The sequence below is a fragment of the Lissotriton helveticus genome, chromosome 5_1, assembly GCF_964261635.1.
Source record: "Lissotriton helveticus chromosome 5_1, aLisHel1.1, whole genome shotgun sequence".
Lineage (NCBI taxonomy): Eukaryota > Metazoa > Chordata > Amphibia > Caudata > Salamandridae > Lissotriton > Lissotriton helveticus.
In genome coordinates this window covers 723,285,699-723,303,579 of record NC_136065.1, presented here as the reverse complement: position 1 = coordinate 723,303,579, position 17,881 = coordinate 723,285,699, and the positions used below count along the sequence as shown (strand labels likewise).

Genomic DNA, 17,881 nt, shown 5'->3' with positions numbered 1-17,881 from the left:
CATATGACCCATAGATTCTAAAATTCAAAACGAATCTATATTGAATGAATCTAGCAGATGGGATGCTGGATAATTCAGGAACAAAGATTTGAGATCATACTGCTGAAGTAGACGGTAACAGAAGTATCCCTTCTGAATTTGCAGGGGCTTTTTTCATACTTATTTGTGAAGTTGCATTCTTGAGATTAATTAGGAATTTAATTTACGGTAAGGATTGCTCTTCAAGATTAGTCTTGAAGTAAGTGTGACTATTCACAGATCATAGTAGCAGTGCATCATACTTAAAATTAATTTTAGCAAGTGTGTTCCTATAATTCAGACCTAACTCCAAGGAATAAAACCAACTTCTACTTCATTACTGCTTTAGTGTATTTATTAGTTTGATAAAGTGCGGTATGTCCTCTTTTAGTCGCTGCCGGGCCTAGGACACGTCAAAGAAGTTTGTGAGGAATACGAACTTGGTGTGATTTGCATCTCACACCAATCATTCTTCAGGTAGTATTTGAGTCTATGGAGTGTAATGATTTTACCGCCCTCAAAACAGGATTGTGGTTTCCACATAGTGGGATATTAGACTCCCAGGAACCTGTCATGTTTTAGGTGCCTTATCGTCTTTGAATTCAAGTTCAAATATGGTGATAGTATGGATATGCAAGTAACTGTTGGCATGGCACCAATTACCTGATGGGACAATGTAAAACACCTAACAGTACTTCAACAAATTTGGTATGGTTTTGTAGAAAGCAGGCTTGATTAACTTTTCTTCTAGTTGGAGAATGTTTAGTGTTGAACAGTGCATGTATTAATTTGTGGTTTTTTTTTTCTTCCTTTAGGCTCGCAAGTCCTGGGAGAAGGACTCCAGTGAAATACGGTACAAGAGACTTCAGCACTTGCTTGAGAAAAGCAACATCTACTCAAAGTTTTTATTGACTAAAATGGAACAACAACAATTAGAGGTGAGTTTGTGGTGATGCTTTGTAAGTTATGCTCATTACCTCTTCACTTGAATTTCTCTGTGCATTTCCAAAAATTACCTTAAGTTTACGAAGGAGACAATTTCAAAAAGAGACCAGCAAATATCTATTTGTGATCTAGTCTGCTTTTTTTTTTTTTTTTTAAACTGACCCACTGTTTGGATTTCAAATTACATACTTGGATAGCTGCAGCTTTTATCTCTCCTTTATCATTTTAATGATGTTTGTGTGCCCCCCCCCCTCCAGTGCACTAGTGCCCTCTGAATGGATATTGTTGAGGGGTCTTCTTGCTTCTCCTATTGCCTAGAACCGGATTTCTTACCGCTGCCCTGCTGGTTTTTGTAGCCCAAGGCGGGGACTGCTGCTGTTGCTTCTTGCCGCCACCACCGCGCCTACCAACGGGTGGAGACTACACCTCCCAGAAGCTTTCTGTGGCGCGGACTAACGCGTCACAGCATAGCGCCAGGAGGCGCTCAAAAACGTCTGAGGCCTCCCGCAGTGTGGGACGGGTGCGGGCGAAGCCCGGGCAGGCCCGTCCCGCGCCCGTCAAAGCCAGGAGATTTTTAACTGTTACTTTGGACTTTTTTTGTGCTCTTAAGATACTAGTAAATATATGTGCATATTTGATTGTCTGTCTATCCTCTTATAAAAAATTAATTATGAGCAAGGGTAATTGTAAGGGGACAGGGGGTCCAGGGGTTGTGGGCACACTAGATGCTTTTCTCCTGCGGGCTGAGTCTGTTCTTAACCACGAAATAAAGCTCACCAAAAGGAAACTTTCAATGGAACCTCGATATGCTTTGTTGAAGACCCCCTAGTTAACCCCCAGCTACCTATTAATCCAATTTCAGACTGTATATTGTAAGTTCCCCCGAGGTCACCACAAACCCAAGCTGAAGTCTCATTGTCTGTATTCAAAGTTCCTAACTCTCCAATCACCACTCCTTCTCCCCCTAGACACATTCGCACTCGAAAGCAACACTCCGTGCAGGAGAAGGAAAGGGACGGTGTCACCCTATCCAAAAAAAGGAAAGCAGGCACTTTGCCCTTAGCCACACTTAGAGTTAACAAAATGGCAAAAACGAGAGGGGTGACCCGTGGGAATAAAAGTAGTTTTTCAGTGTCAACAACAGGAAACTCTCTTAGCTTATCAGGCAATTGTGCTCAGGCCCCTCCAAGTTGGGCTGTGAACGAACCAGAAGATCGTATGCTTGCAAAATTGGAGGAAATAATTGCGGTAATGCTTGAGCCTGTCCGATATCGATGCTAGGCTTAAAAAAAAAACTGAGCAATATCTCCTCCTTCCCAAATGCCAAGTAAGTAACGAGAGCGTTAGTGTCCCTAAGGAGCCTAGGCTAGTAACAGTGCATAAAAAACCAACTTCTTATTCAGATGTCGTAGCCTGTACTAGCAAAACAGCATGTGCCCCCTCTGTAAATCCGACAAACACACAAGCTACAATAGCTAGGGCAGGGATTCAGTCAGTTTTCCGAGGGTAGTGAATCAGGAATGCCCAGGGGTGGATTGTCATACCTTAGGGACTTCCTAAAATTACCACCAGAATCCGCACCGTATACTGTCATACTTACCAATGTTCCAACACACCACACAAGTTCTGAGGAACACTGGTCAGCCCTCAAAAGTAAGGCCCTTCATTTAATAAACATCAGAACAGGGCTGGGCACACATCTTTTTCAGGATTTTAAAATGATCCGTAGAACCTTTTGGGTAGGTAGTTAACCCAAAGTATGCAGTGGTGATTGTGTGGTCCTGAATTTCGGGTCCCCGCAACTTGTAAGGACGATTTTGTAATTATTTCTAATAACCAAGGATAAGATAAGATTCTTATAGCTGGCGACTTTATTTGCACGTTCGAACCCCTAGATATCTCACATGTATTTTAGTGCAGAAGAGGACGAATCTTGGTCCATCCCCATACTGGATCTCCCCGTTATTAAAAAATGGTCTAGTGCAGCATTGCCACTGAATGTTTTCTGCCTGGAACTTGGGGGTGAGAGCAGCAAATGGGCGTACCAACTCGGATAAAACTGGGATGCCAACCTTCACTAGTGGGCAACGTGCTAGTCGCATAGATTTTTTTTTTTTTTTTTTTTTTTTTTGCTTAAAGAGCTATGGTTGAGCCTACTGGACATGGAGGTACATGTCTGTCCTGGAAGTGATCACATCCCTTTGCTACTTTCTGTTATTCTAATTCTATTTATGCAGAGGGATTGCCAGTTAGCTTAGATTATGTAGAGGCCCACATGACCAATGATACACGTTGCATCAAATGGTCTAAGGTGGCACGTAAAGCGGAGTGTGTGAATCACATGGATATGCTGGCATCTAGTGCTATAGTTACATCACAAAGCGATACAAAAGGGGATGGACGGAGCGTTTGAACAAATCAAACACTCACCCCCAGTCAACTGATCTGGTTTAATACATCACCATTCTTTAGTTCACTCAGCCACCCCAGTTCAGACATGGCTATATGCAAATCAGTCTGACCCTGTGCCTCGTGGGAACAGTCCAGCCCGAACTGCCAAGCCATGTCTTCCCTGGACTGGAAACAAGCATCCTGGGACCGGTTTCGGATTCATAATCTGTTACATTACAGGCAGAGCAGGATGAACCTAGCAATAGAGCAGTTGATGTTCATGAGCACCTCTTTTAATGAACTCAATGTTTTTTACTACTAAATGTAATGAACCGACTAAACCTGTCCGACAGAAAGCATCCGAATGGTATAATTCGTCCTGTCGGATAGCTTTCAGATCCCTTGCAGCAGCTATTAGGAGTAAAGACAGGGCACTGATAAGTAAAATTAGGTCTGATTTATAAGGCTGCCCAGTTACTGGCCGAAAGAGAATGGGATGAAGAGCATTGGGTCGCCCTCCTAGAGGCTTGTTCTAGGAGAGACATGTCCCCGTTTTGGCACATGGTGAAGTGGGGTAGTGGCTTTCCAGCCAATGTACCCACTAAACATGTGGAGCCCCAGCAATGGGTTTCCCACTTCAAAGGTCAATTTACAAGTGACACCGTAGCAAGTGTTTTTATAGAGATGCCGACAGTAACCCCAATTCTCCATATAACAAAGCTAGAAGTAGAAAATGCTTTACTCCGGGTTCCAAAGGGTAGGGCCCCGGGGTTAGACTGTATCCCTGCTGATCTGTTCCTCCAAGATACAGGATTGTGGGCTGTATATATCCAGCTCCTAGCTAATGCTATTGCTAAGGGAGCTTGCTTACCCTGTACTAGGGCAGGAGCAGTAATTCTTCCGATCTTTAAAAAAGGGGATCGGTCTATTCCGGCCAACTACAGGCCCATCAGCGTAATGGACTGCATTCAAAAAGTTATTGCAAGGGTGGTGCTAGGCAGAATTCAGGCCTGGTTGGAGGAACATGCTATCCTTTCAAACCTCCAGGCAAGGTTCCGGCAAAGTATTAGTACTGTGGACCAGGTTGAGGTTTATACTGATATATTGGCGCACTGTAACCATAGGGAGGGGCACCATCTTTGCAGCTTTCGTGGACCTCAAGTCAGCGTTTGACTTGGTCCCGTGCAACAAGCTGTGGTGTACACTGAAAAGGCTAGGTATGCCGGCAGACCTGTGGGCCTTTGTGGCGAAATTATACACAGACAACTTTGCCCAGGTTAGATGGGATGCAAGGAGCAATACCACACAAAAATTTCCGGTTGAAAGGGGGGTGAGACAAGGGTGTGTCCTTGTTCCCACTCTCTTTTCAATATACATAAACTGGGTTGTTCAATACTTCAAGGATTTCCCTACCGATGCTCCAACCTTAGCGGGGACTAGGATCCCGCTACTAATATTCGCGGACGACACCCTTATTCTCTCTAAAACCAGACAGGGCCTTCAGTGTGCCCTGTCCAGATTTGAGGACTTCTGTCAGGACCATGATCTTGTTGTCCATGTCGACAAGACTAAGTACATGGTCCTGACTAACTCCACAAAGGCTATTGGTGTCGTCCGGATGAATGAGGGAATTCTTGAACAAACAGACATTTTCTTATCTGGGCGTTTTAATCGACGGAAGGGTAAGCTGGAAGCCGCAGGTAAACTGCCAAGCTGCTAGGCATGCCCAACTTGCCGGGGTTTTGTTGAAGGAACACAGTCCTATACAAAACCAATAGCACCAGTGCTCCAGCTCTATTACTCCAAAATGTGTGCCTTGTTACTTTATGGGGTCGAGCTGTGGGGTTATGCGAATTTGGACTGTCTAGTCACGGCTCTGAACAAATTCCTACGATCAATAATAGGTCTTCCCCAATCTACCTTTAGTTCCCCTGTTTTTGGATCTAGGGTGCCATTCAATTAGGGATGTGGCACACTACAGGTTGGTTGCCTACTGGAGAAGACTATGGGTGACCCCAGAACTCTTGCATTACGCCCCGGCTTTGATGGGAGTCAGGGATTTGGTCGTAAACGGAAAATTGGGGTGGTTCAAGAGTGTTAAAATTATACTTTCAGATATGGGGTTGGGCCACTTGTGGACCTCCCCAGCTGAAAGTATATTTCCATCCAAACCTGAGTTTAAAGCCGCCTATTGAACTATGGTTAATATGAAGTGTATTGTGGCCTACCCTAGCTCTTCCCTGTTAGGGGTTTTCCTGGACTTCAAGCAGGAGCCAAAATATGAGAGGTACTGGGATATCATTTTATCAACCCGCGATAGGAAGCTATTCCATCAGTTCAGGGTGGGCACGCTCCCCATTAATAACTTTACATCTAAGTGGGGTAACTCTCAATCCAGCAACTGCCCATTTTGTCCGGACATGACAAACTTTAGGACATATCTTTTTTGTCTGTCCCACGTATAGCAAACCCAGATCTAAATGGTTGAAACCCACCTGTGCTAATATGGTTACTAGGTCCAGCCTTGAGGCTCTCCGAATCCTCAAAACATCAGTGGCTGGACCGATTGTGGTTGCAGTAGCCAAGTATCTAGGCTGGTGTAATGGGGCAGGGTCAGGGGGAGTGGTATCGAGCGAGACTGAGTCAGGGAATAGTGCTCGTAAAGAGGGTTTTATTTTCAAGTAAGCTTTTCTCCTTTTGCTAGTCACTCTCAATCTGGCGAACTCGTTAGGCTCCGTTCTGACTCCTCGTGGAAACGCTGAATACTCCAGACTGATGCCGTCCCGACGGTAGACTGGCTCCTTCCGACCGGTCTTGAATGGGGAAGGGGTGGCTCTTCACGTTCTGTTTCCGCTCTCCGGCCGGACCGTTGCAAAGAAGAAAGGAAAAGAGGAAGTCAATGGGGCGCCCTTGACGGGAGGGTTTACAGGGCCGGGCGTGAGGGAAACCAAGTGCTCAGATATATACAAGACCTGCAGTGCTCGTGAAGGGGAAAGGGGCACAGAGGCTTTACACTATATACACTGGCTACAGGGTGTTTGGCTGTCCGCTACGCCCCACCCAGCCCGCTACTTTGCCCCTTACCTTGTGCAGCCACGGTCCTCCCGTGTGACAGTGGCAGGGCGAGTCGGTGGCCTCCTGGCTTGATGGTATCAGCTGGGCTCCGCTCGTCTTCTTCCTCTTCGTCTCCAACGCTCGTCCGGTCTGCTCTCCGTCTCCACTCCAATACTCCTTCCGCCTCCAGGGAAACGCCGTCCGCTGTCTCGGAGTTTCTTCCGGCTTTTAGTCCCGCATCGACGTCAGGGGGCGGGGCCATGGCGCTCTGTGCTCCAGGGTTAAAGGGACCCTGCACCTTTTCCTCCGGGCTGTACCACACTGTTTCTCCTTCCGTGGGAAACCAATCCGCTGGGTCAGATTCATCAGTTTGTGCAAGAGGAACAGAAAGGGGGGTCAACGGTACAGCAGACCACCATTCCGAGGCAACCACCTTGTCCATATCAGAGGCACCCACCTCCCCGTCACAGCTGGGTATGGGTGCTTCGCTGGAAAGAGGAGAAGAGGCAGAGGCATCGGTCCACCCCCTGATAGGCCTCCTTATATTTTGAAACATTTATTATGTATTATCCCCCATAGATCAGATTTGCTCACTGTAAATGCAGAGCACCAATGTTAGACCATCTGTTATGGCCTTTTTTTTTTTAACGTTTTAATGTTTTTATATATATTTATACATTTTTAAGGAATACACAAGGTGCTTGAATGCATATATTGCATTATTAACTGTTCCGTTTCTTCATAACCGTAATTAGTTGCTCCATCTTTTTTTTATATTATGTTTGTTTTAACTTTTGTGAGTTCATGCAAATTGAAATAAAGTAATGAATGATATTGTTGACTTCTTTAATTGCCTGTATAGGTATTGTAAATGTTTGAGTGATGGAGAGTTGTACCACATAGTCTTCATTAAAAAGTTGATATCTGAAACCTCCACTGACTTTAAACTTTGTTTGGCCAGTAGCTTGTACTGTCATCTTTGCTCATGTTTAATGCAGTCTCTTCCACGCTGTACATTTTACTGCCTATGGCAGTCACCAGGGAGGGCATGATTTAATTATGAAATTACTCGCTGGTCCTTTTTTTGGGTTTCGCCTGCCGAAAGGCTGCGCTCTGCGCAGCCTTTCAGCGCAGGTGAAATCCTATGTCGACACTAAGCACTTCGGGAACGTCCCCCGGCTCTCATTGGCTAGCTCCATAAATGGAGGCTAGCCATTGGGTGCCGGATCTGTCCGTCAAGGCCGGACCAGATTCGGGGGCGTTCCCGAGATTTTTTCCCTGGGCGGAGTTACGTTTTTTCCCGTTCCCTCCCCTTTCCCGCCGTCCGTGTCCTCTCCCGCCCCCCTCCCACCGTCCGTGTCCTCTCCCGCCCCCCTCCCACCGTCCGTGTCCTCTCCCGCCCCCCTCCCACCGTCCGTGTCCTCTCCCGCCCCCCTCCCACCGTCCGTGTTCTCTCCCGCCCCCCTCCCGTCGTCCGTGTTCTCTCCCGCTCCCCTCCCGCTTGTTTCCTCCTCTCCCCTCTAGACAGGTCCTCGCCGAAGCCACCGAGCTGGGAGATTCAAACTTGTGCCGCCCCGTGCCCCCTCGCCGCCTGGGCACCATGTTGCCCGGACAGTTGCTGCCGGTGAAAGTGTGGTGGGGGGCTGCTGCTGGCTTGTGAGGCTGCCGGCGGGGCTTGGCAGCTCTCGCCGCCTCTCGTTGCTGTGGGAGCCGGTGCCTCTGCGCTGAGCCGGGAATGGAGCTGGGAGCCCGGGCTGCCTGCTTTTGGGAGCTGTAGCGGACTCCGTGGACTGGGGGTGTGTTCAGCAGCCATGTCCGGGGAGCTGACTCGGCGTGTTTTCTCTCACTTGCTCCGGCCAGAGGTAAGCTTTCCGGGATTCCTGCGCTACTTCTGCAAACAAGACGTGCCACTGTGTTCTAGATCCAGATATTAAGGATTTTTATGTGGGGAAATGGAAATAATATGGGAATGTCGCACAGTGCATAGCTTTTGAAGTTCAGCAGAATTATTCATCTTCTCGGACTAACACCTCGCTGACCTCATGTAACACAGCCCCTTATCTGGGTGTGCGTCACCCCTCCGTGCAATGCTACCATTAAACATGAGATTATCACACATATGCTATTATCTTCACTGCCCAGAACTCCATATTTTTATACATTTATTGACCTGCCTGAAAATAATATTCTGAGATTGTGCTTGGCATGTGCCTCTGAAGAGCCTAAAATTGTTCAGTGAGTTTAAGCGCTAGCTGTTGACACCTGTCGTGATCTGCATGTCGCGACTTCTAGTCGGCGATGCCGGTACACCCCTCCATCCTCAAGTTCAGCAACTAGGGACCACTACCCACGTAGACTCAAAGCAAACCCAACACCCGTCCAACCACACACACACGCGGTGTATGTACCATGCTGTCCGTGTGGATACGCGCTTCAGCGCCCCTTATAGGGGTAGTAAGCACTATACAGATGTTACAGCGCAATAACATCAGAGGAACACCTGCCACTTATTTACCACGGTTCGAAACTGCTCAACCGCGAGATGAAGTAATGTGTAAACCAGGTTATGATTGTTATTAGCGTGTCACGCGGCATGGTGTGTGTTCTGTCAGAGTCTCGTTTACATTTCACTGACGAGAACAACCTGCGCCGGAGATGAATCAATAGTGTCAGGTTATGTGAGCTCGACCCCATGTGGCAGTGAGATTCTAACTTTCTTCTGCCATTGGTTCGTGCCCGCACTTTTTTTGCCAGGCAGCGCGGCGTGGCACACGCGGATTGCCACTCGGTCCTATTTTAAAAAAGATTACCTGGCTACGGTTGCTGCTGGGGACGGTTATTAACGGTTTCCACAGAGACCGGTTTAATTGTGTGAGAGGGGGGAGCGGTGAGGGGTGTTGTAATGTCAACATTTCAACCACTAGTAGAAGGAATGATTCTAACTGTGACTTGAAAGCTACATGTTTCAAAAAGCTAAAAATCGAAAAAGAAGCATTTAAATTGAAATGTATAGTCAGTCCATTACACTTCCATGTGTGGCGTATTCGAATTTTATGCTCATGTACATTGAGTACTGAAGGCATCGCCAGGCCTTGTTTTTATGTCCTATAAAACGCTTAGTGTGTGGCAAAAATCTCTTCCCTTCTGCCTGGCTCCTGTATTTTTGCAAGCACATCAATTTCAGCCACATGCGTTTACAATGCAACGGTTTCGCCTTTGGAAAAGTTTGAGCTATTGGCATTGTAAATGACAACATTTGTATTTATGTGTTGGTTTTGAAAACAGATAAATAAATGGCATTGTCATTTACATTGCAAATAGCTTTAACATTTCCAAAGGCGAAACCGTTGCATTGTAAATGCTTGTTTTAAATTGTATATGTTTAGGCAAAACTTAACAGAATGGATGTAGTACGTTGAAAACGGCAAAATCTCACCAGGGCATTGACTCATTTCTCTCTCCTACTTGATAAGTCTATAGTGTTGTTGCAAATGAACTGTGATCGTGGTTAGTGCTTCATGTCGGCTCTGAACAGTAGCGTGAAGTGCTATTTTAAACTGCATAACGTTGGGGACATTTTAAGGGAGAGAAACTGACTAAAGTGGCAACCTAGAGATTTTGCGTAGTATACAAGACCAAAATCCCTGAAAAGTTGCATATATCTTAAAGAATGCAGTGATTGCCTGTTCAGAACGCATGTCAATTTGCTGACTTTGAAGCAGAGTTCAGGGAGTTGGTTACGTCCATTTAACTGTGTATTGTCCTATTGAGTTATAAACTCTGTGATGAGGGATGGAAATGGGGTTCATAGTGGGAATTTTGTTGTCCTTGAATAGGTAACCTGGAATAATCAATACATTGGTCGAGAGTCAGGAACAGCAGAGTATATCCAGTGGTGGGGAATGATCTCGCCACAACCATGTGGATTTCAGTGATGGCTTTACAATTGATAGCAGTGTGTTACAATATCTGCACATCCACATGAAATATAAGGCAGTGTAGAAAAAAAAGATGTAGTGGGTTTCAGTGATGGTCTTGAAGTCAAAATGTAGTTTGTACTAGGGGTATGTAAACATTAAATTACTGTACGAAGGGACTGAACCTTGACTCAAAGGTGTTTGCTAAAAAGCAGGGCAACAAACTATTCCACCAGTTTCGGAAAAATGTGAAAGACTGGATTGGCTGGGTAGAATCATGACCTAACAGAAAGCATGTCCTGATGTTAATCAAACTAGCTTTGGTTGATCCGCTCGCATGAACACATTGCACAGAATTGTTCACCTGTGTATTGCAGGTACCAGTCCTAATGAAGTGGCACTATTCCAGTAGTGTTCTCTCAGTATGAACTCTGTTTATTTTTAAAAAAATCACTCACTTAAATCCACAGCCCCCAACAGACGTGTCAAATGAGTGATGTGTTCTGGGCAGAGATGCAGCCAAAGCCAGCGGAGAGGAGCTGTGCGAGCCTGGTTTCCCCGCCTGGCTTCTATGTCACAATGCTGACTTACTAGGGCATTACAGCCCCAGGACCACCACTCCTGATCAAAGCTCTGGTGTCAGCTGGCCAACATTGCTCGTTCCAATCCTCTGGCCGCTCGAGCCCCATAACGCTGTGCCATACTGTCTGGCAGTGTAAGTGGAGCTGGGTGTCGCAGCCAAGGAAAGAAGCAGGTGGGAGTGGCCCTCTCATTCTCTTGGTGTTCAGCCACAATTCTTTGGCGCTGCTGGAGCATGCAGCATGTTATGTTCTGAAATCTGGTGCACATTAATTTGCAGGACTTGGGCAAAACAGTGACCTACAACAGATGGAGGACTGTGCAAACGGAGCCTGCAATATTGGTGAGAGTTGCTTAGACTGGCACTTTGTGTGCCGCATGGTGTGTCTGCAGTACGGTGATCCTTCGCAGGCTGAGGATCTTCCTCATGTTTTGTAGAGCCAGACAGATGCATAGTAGGTGCAATAGTGACTCCTCTTGGTTGCCACAAAGGCAGCAATCCATAGACGACCAGGTCCGTTGCCATTTTGGAGTAAGGTCTTTTGTCTGGAAGGACCCCAGTCTCAGTAGGGTCAAGTTCCGCTTGTAATAGTCAGTGAAGTGATTTTGTAAATATAGTTGCGGTTTCAGCTATTCATAAGATGACCTCACCATCCATTTGTCTTTTGCAGGCCAATGAGGCTTTATTTATTGCAGCGATTGTTGTTTAATTGCTTTATTGGTGGTTTGATTACATGTTGAGTATGGTAATGGTGTATGCCAGTCTTCTAGCTTTAATGCTGAAAAAGCTTGTTTTTTAATTTGAAATATTGACTTGTCTGCCTTCATTGTTTTTCAACCTCCTCTCAGCAGTGATGGTTTCACGTGTTTTCTTCAGCTGCTCTCATTCTCCAATAATATTTGACCAGTGCTCCTTGTCTAGCCGGTATCTGGTTTTTCAAACTGTATTCCAGTCATATCTGGGCCTGAGAGATGACGTGGGATATGGAACAGTTTCTTAAATAGACTAGACTTGGCTGTATTTAGAGCAGTTGAGTCCTTTAGTATTAAGCATTTCCGAGCCGTATGAGTTAGATGGCAGGAATTTATCTGCCACTACCTTTAATGAATGATATGTTGAACTGCTACTTAGTTTTTTTTCTGCAGGATTTTAAAGGCAAATAATAGAAGTTTTGGTTTTACTTGCCCAAGGACTTGATGCTGCTTGTAGTTAAGTTGCCGATCTAGATGAGCCCCCAAATATTTATATAGGTCCACCTGCGATAAAATGCAGTTATTTAACCTCCAGGCGAATTTGGGGTGCTTTTTTTGGGTGCTAGAGAAGCATAGGACAATTTTTATTATTTTTTTAAGTTGATGGTTAGTTGAGCTTTCGAGGTGTATTGTGCTAGTGGGAAATCAGCCGCTGCAAGCTACGAGGTGTTTGGGAGAGCAGCACAATGTCATCTGCGTATTGCAGGCTTACTATTGGTGTATTTCCCAACTTAGGAGGATCGCCTTGTGTTAGACTAAGGTTGCTCTCTAAATCGGCTGTGTAGATGTTTAAGAGGCTGGGCCTCAAAATGCATCTCTACTTTAGCCCGTTGGTGGTCAATTTTCTTAGTTAGAAAAAAAGGGGACGGCTGAAGTCTAATTGGATCCGGGTTGTGAATACAAGTTGATTGTTTCCAATAAATTTGAAGGCGCTTCCATTTTGGCCCATATATTGGATCTTGGCACTTTGTCGAAGGCTGCTGTAAGATCTACGTAACCAGTGTAGAGGATGTTTGAGTTGACGATTGCTTGATTGGCTGAAAGGGTAACTGCCGATATATCTGGAGTGCCTGGAATCCGGTTTGTGTGTTCAGGATTACATTTATACTGCTAACCCAGGTCTCGAAATCTGCCGAAGTTAGATGCCTAGAGCTTTACCTCTACGTCAATGAGAGCTATCAGTCTATAGTTGTGACTAGACCAGAACTCCGAATCGTTTCTGAACAAGGCATTGGGCAGGCCATTTAGGCCTAGAGCCCCATCACATCTAGGGTGTTTTATGATCAATACCTGCTTTTGAGGGATCTTTACTCTATATTCAGCTTGTGCTTTGTTGGTTCTCTAATTTCTTGTTGAGATTCTCGTATTTCTTTTTGAGATTTTTCTTTGATTTGATTTTTTGAGTAGTTCATTAAATCTCCACTGGTATTGGGCTGTTTGTGGTATCTGGATTCTCGTTAGTACTTGATTTCAGGTCTTTCGACTTTGTGAACGAGCTCATGTATGTTCTGGTCCTATTTAGTGCATCAGAAATGCTTACTGCACTTGTGGGGCTGCCGTATTATAGGTTACTTCAATGTGAGCTCTCCTTGAATTCTCTTTTGGGTCTGAATTGAAGTGGCGATTGTTTTCCGTTTAATAAAAGGTTGATGTTGGCCCAAAACCGTTTTGAATTATCCAGTATTAAGGGTGTCTTTCATAGATTCACATGCCTGAATCATTCCCCGTCGTCGAGACGGGAGTCTCCGGTACATAGAAAAGTAATGTCCTATAGACATAGAGAAAAGTAGGCCTAAGGCCCTCACCTTAGTAGCCTATCTATGTCCTCTTGTAAAAAGGACCAAACTCTAGAAGAGAGCCAAACTCTAGAAGAGAGCCAATCAGCTAACACCTCCCTCTAGAACCTTCCTGTCAGGAGCCTCAGTCCCTCAGATTTTCTAACGCACGTTGTGCTAAGGGAGTCTCCACCTGAGTTCCCCTCTGGTTTCTTTCTTCAATCTTATCTCTTCACAATTTTGGATTACTTTACTAAAAAAAAAAGTAGATATGGCTGATCCTCAGAAGAAAGGTCTCCTCAGAGCATGTAGTTCTTGTGGTAAAAGGAGGTTACATGTGGAAGACCAGCATAAGACCTGCTTATATTGCCTGTATCCAGACAATTCACCAAAGGATTGCAAAATTTGTAGAACATTTTCTACAAAAACGCTTAAAGACAGAGAAGGACGTCTTTTACTCTGGCTTAACAGGCTCAAGGACAGAGACCATTTGGAATCTTCAGAAGAAGGTGAGAATTCTTCAGTTTCCTCTAAGCTGTCTTCAAAAAGGCAGAGGGTGGCTTCCCCTAGCCCTCCGGACGCCCCTCCAAAGAAGGCTACAAAAAAGTCTTCAGAGGCCCAGTCATCAGTGTGTGACAAGTAGGTTCAAACCTTCAAAAAGCCTGCGGCGTCGTCGACGACTACCTCGTTGACGCCATCGGTGCAAAAGAAGGCTGTGTCTCCTGTCTAAGTCTCGACGTCGACGACAGTATCGACGGCATCGTCGAAGTTCACTTGATCGACGACTACACCATCAACGGCGGGTAAGCCCCTGTCGTCGATTATTATTAAAAAATTGTCGACACCCAAGATGTCGACGACGTCAGTGTCGATGTCGAAGCCAGCGCCGTCGACGTCTTTATCGTCGCCGAACATCATCGTTGACGAGTGTGCAGTCGACTAAGGCATCGATGACGAAGAAGGCACGGTCGACAGTAACATCGTCGGCGAAGGCATCGTCGACTAAAGCGACAACGAAGGACATACCGTCGACAGGCACTCCGAGTCGACGACTCATTGGAAACAGTCGACGACGATTACCCCGTCGAGAGTTCCAAGAGCCACAATCTGTGGACAATGTTGTCCACGATCCTGCCGTCGACGAGCCCTTCATTGACGACTGAAGCGGAGTCACAACCCGCTTCTCTAAGGGTAAAGATCTAAAAAATGACCGTCACACCGGAATTGACGTCCCCAAGCAGAGTGCAAGGTTTACCTGCAGCTTGTCTCCTGCAAGATGAGGAGTCAGATGAGGAGGATATCCTGCAGGCTCACAGCCCATCTGATCTGATAGTCAAATGCCAGAGCTCGGACGAGGAAATTGCCCAGGAGCATACTGTTCAGACGCAGGTTACGCCCATGGTCTGTCTTCCAGCATCTATAGTGTCTGATTTTGAAATTTCTCATACAGGACTATAAACAAAGGTTCCCAGAGTCATCCGCTCCTCCAGCAGCGGGGACTGTTCCGTCTCCACGGCCTAGACCACCATCCTTGGTGCTCCAACGGGAAAGGGAACCATTGCCAGATCATCAATCGTCTGACGATGAGGAACAAGAAGAGGGTGAGGTCCAGGATGACCAATCTAATCATGATGATGATTACATCATTTCTTCTCCAGCATCCCCTGAGCCAGCTACGTCAGATTCTCCTCCTGCGGACATAGGTGGGTTCCACAATCTGGTTGAGAGGGGGGCAAAAAGGTTCCATATGACCATGGAGTCACAGGAAAAAGACTGTTTCCTGTATGACTTTAAAGAGCCGCTTAAGAAGACAACAAGATCAATTCTGATAATCGATTATGTATGGGATCAGGGTGTGCAGTTGATGCAGACGCCAGCCTCAGTCTCGGCGGTTGTCCCAAGGCTGGGCAAAAAATACAAGGCCCCAACATCGGCACCAACCTGCCTTACAGGACACCCCAAACCGGACTCTGTGGTGACACAGGTGGCGCAGAAAAATTCAAGGGATCCTTCCTCTCCGTTAACAGCTCCACCAGACAAGGAGGGCAGGAAACTGGACAATAACGGAAAGCGTTTTTCCGCCATGTCTGCAATGACCGTGAAAGTGGCAAATACTATTGCGCTCTTAGGAAGGTATAATAGGCAGTTGTGGGCAGATATTGCTCCGTATTTATCTGAGCTGCCAGACACCACAAAAGAGGAAGTTCAATCTCTTCTTCTGGAGGGTCAAACGTCGGCATCTGAATTGATTGATTGTGCTATGGATGTAGCAATGACTGGATTCAGACAGCTGGCAGGGGCAGCGGTATTGCGAAGGCAGGGATGGCTCAAGGCTACCTCATTTCGACAGGAGGTGCAATCTAAAGTCTTAGACATGCCATATGATGGACAACACCTGTTTGGAGCCAAAATCGATGAAGCACTTCAAACCATAAAGGACACGGACACGGCAAGAGCACTAGGCACGCTACAATTTAAAAACCAGTCCTTTCGAGGGAACAGGGGCAGAGGACAATCCTCTTACAGAGGTCATTTTCAGAACAGATCCTCGTATTCTTACAACCAGGGTAAATCCCAATACCAGCAACGTCCGCAACAGCAAGGGCGGCAGTCCTCTTATGGGAAGTCCAACTTTAGAGGCAAAAACCAAAGGAAGAACACTGGCGGACGCCAATGACCTATTCTTACAGCCAGTCCATCCCTCATCTCCTTCTTTGAAAATTGGAGGAAAACTGACCCATTTCCTCAACAATTGGAGAAGAACTACAACTGACCGGTGGGTCCTTCAATTGATTCAATTTGGCCATTCCATCGAATTCGAAAATGTCCCTCCAAAAACTTTGCCTCGCCCAATGCGACACAAACTTGCGACGACTACTTCAAGAAATCTCAATTATGCTCAAAGGAGCAATAGAGTACAGTCGGCTCACTAGGGGAGAGGATTTTACTTCCGTTTCTTTCTGATTCAAAAGAAGAAGAAATGGAGGCCCATTGTAGACCTCAGGGTGCTGAATGCATTCTTAAAGAGGCAGTTGTTCCGCATGGTCACGATTCAGGAGATCTTGGGTCTCCTAGAGGAGGGGGATTTCATGACGTCTTCAGACCTACAAGACGCATACTTTCACGTCCCAATCCACAAAGCTCACAGAAAATTCCTGAGATTTGCAGTGTCGGGCCAACATTTTCAATTCTGTGTCCTCCCTTTTGGCCTCAAGTCTGCGCCCCGTATCTTCACCAAGTGTCTTTCCCCAGTGGCAGCATTCCTCAGGCAGCATGGCCACCAAGTCTTCCCATATTTAGACGACTGGCTGGTGAAGGCGCCATCCTTGGCAGGCGCAACCAAATCTTCCAAAGCCTGTCTGAATCTCTTCAAACACTTGGGTCTTACACTCAAACAAGAAAAATCCACTTTGCATCCCTCTCGGGTCATCACCTTTCTCGGAGCGACACTAAATACAGAAGTGGCAAAAGCATTCCCATCTCACGAGAGGAAACACAAGCTTGTTTCTCTGGCTGCTTCAGTGGCTTCAAAGAAAACTTTGCCAGTCCGTACCTTCAAGTCCCTCTTGGGAATGATGTCCTCGTGCATCCTGCTCGTACCACACTGTCGTCTTCGAATGCGTCCGCTTCAGGAGGCTTTGTCCAGACAGTGGACGCAAAGCACAGGATCATTCGAAGACCGCATAACGATAACAATGCAAATCACCAAGGCATTGCAGTGGTGGAGGTCCATCAAGAACCTCTCGCGGGGATTGCCGTTCCTGCTTCCAGCAGCTCCTCACGTCATTACAACGGACGCCTCCGTGGAGGGTTGGGGAGCAGTCCTACTAGAATTAAGGATCAGTGGCCGATGGTCAGAGCCGGAAAAGCAGCTTCACTTCAACCTGCTGGAGCTGAGGGCCGTTTTCCTGGCCTTGCAGTACTTCTCGTCAAGGATCAAGAACCCCCCTAGTGCTCGTCAGGACCGACAACGCACTACCTGAACAAACAGGGAAGGACTCATTCGCTAACACTCTCGCGAATCGCAAAAGATCTGGAATTGGCTCATTCTCCACAACGTATCGTTGAAAGCGGAGTACGTCTCAGGCAAGGACAATGTCATCGCAGACGCGCTGAGCAGGCAGAGGACTCTGTCGCACGAATGGGAGCTGGACCAGACGACCACCGCTCGAATCGTTTCCAAGTGGGGATCGCCGCAAATCGATCTATTTGCGACCAGGGAGAACGCCAAATGCCAAAACTTCGCAAGTTGGTATCCCCAGTCAGGGTCTCTCGTGAATGCATTTTCCATCGCATGGCGCAACGTCTTTGCATACGCATTTCCGCTATTTCCAATGCTTCCCAGAGTCCTCAGAAAGATGAAAGCGGAGCCTTGCACTTTAATTCTGGTAGCCCCATTCTGGCCGAGGCAGCATTGGTTCACAGAACTGCATCGCCTATCGCTGAAGC

General features: G+C 46.5%; 1 protein-coding gene across 1 annotated transcript in view; it reads left to right on the top strand.

The window, feature by feature from the left end:
* LOC144754871 (lymphoid-specific helicase-like) overlaps positions 1-17,881 on the top strand; it is a 558,671-nt gene that overhangs the window by 33,522 nt on the left and 507,268 nt on the right. Inside the window, exon 3 of the mRNA XM_078643186.1 lies at positions 834-956. Within this exon, the coding sequence (XP_078499312.1) occupies positions 834-956 (123 nt within the window). The remainder of the gene's footprint in view (positions 1-833; positions 957-17,881) is intronic.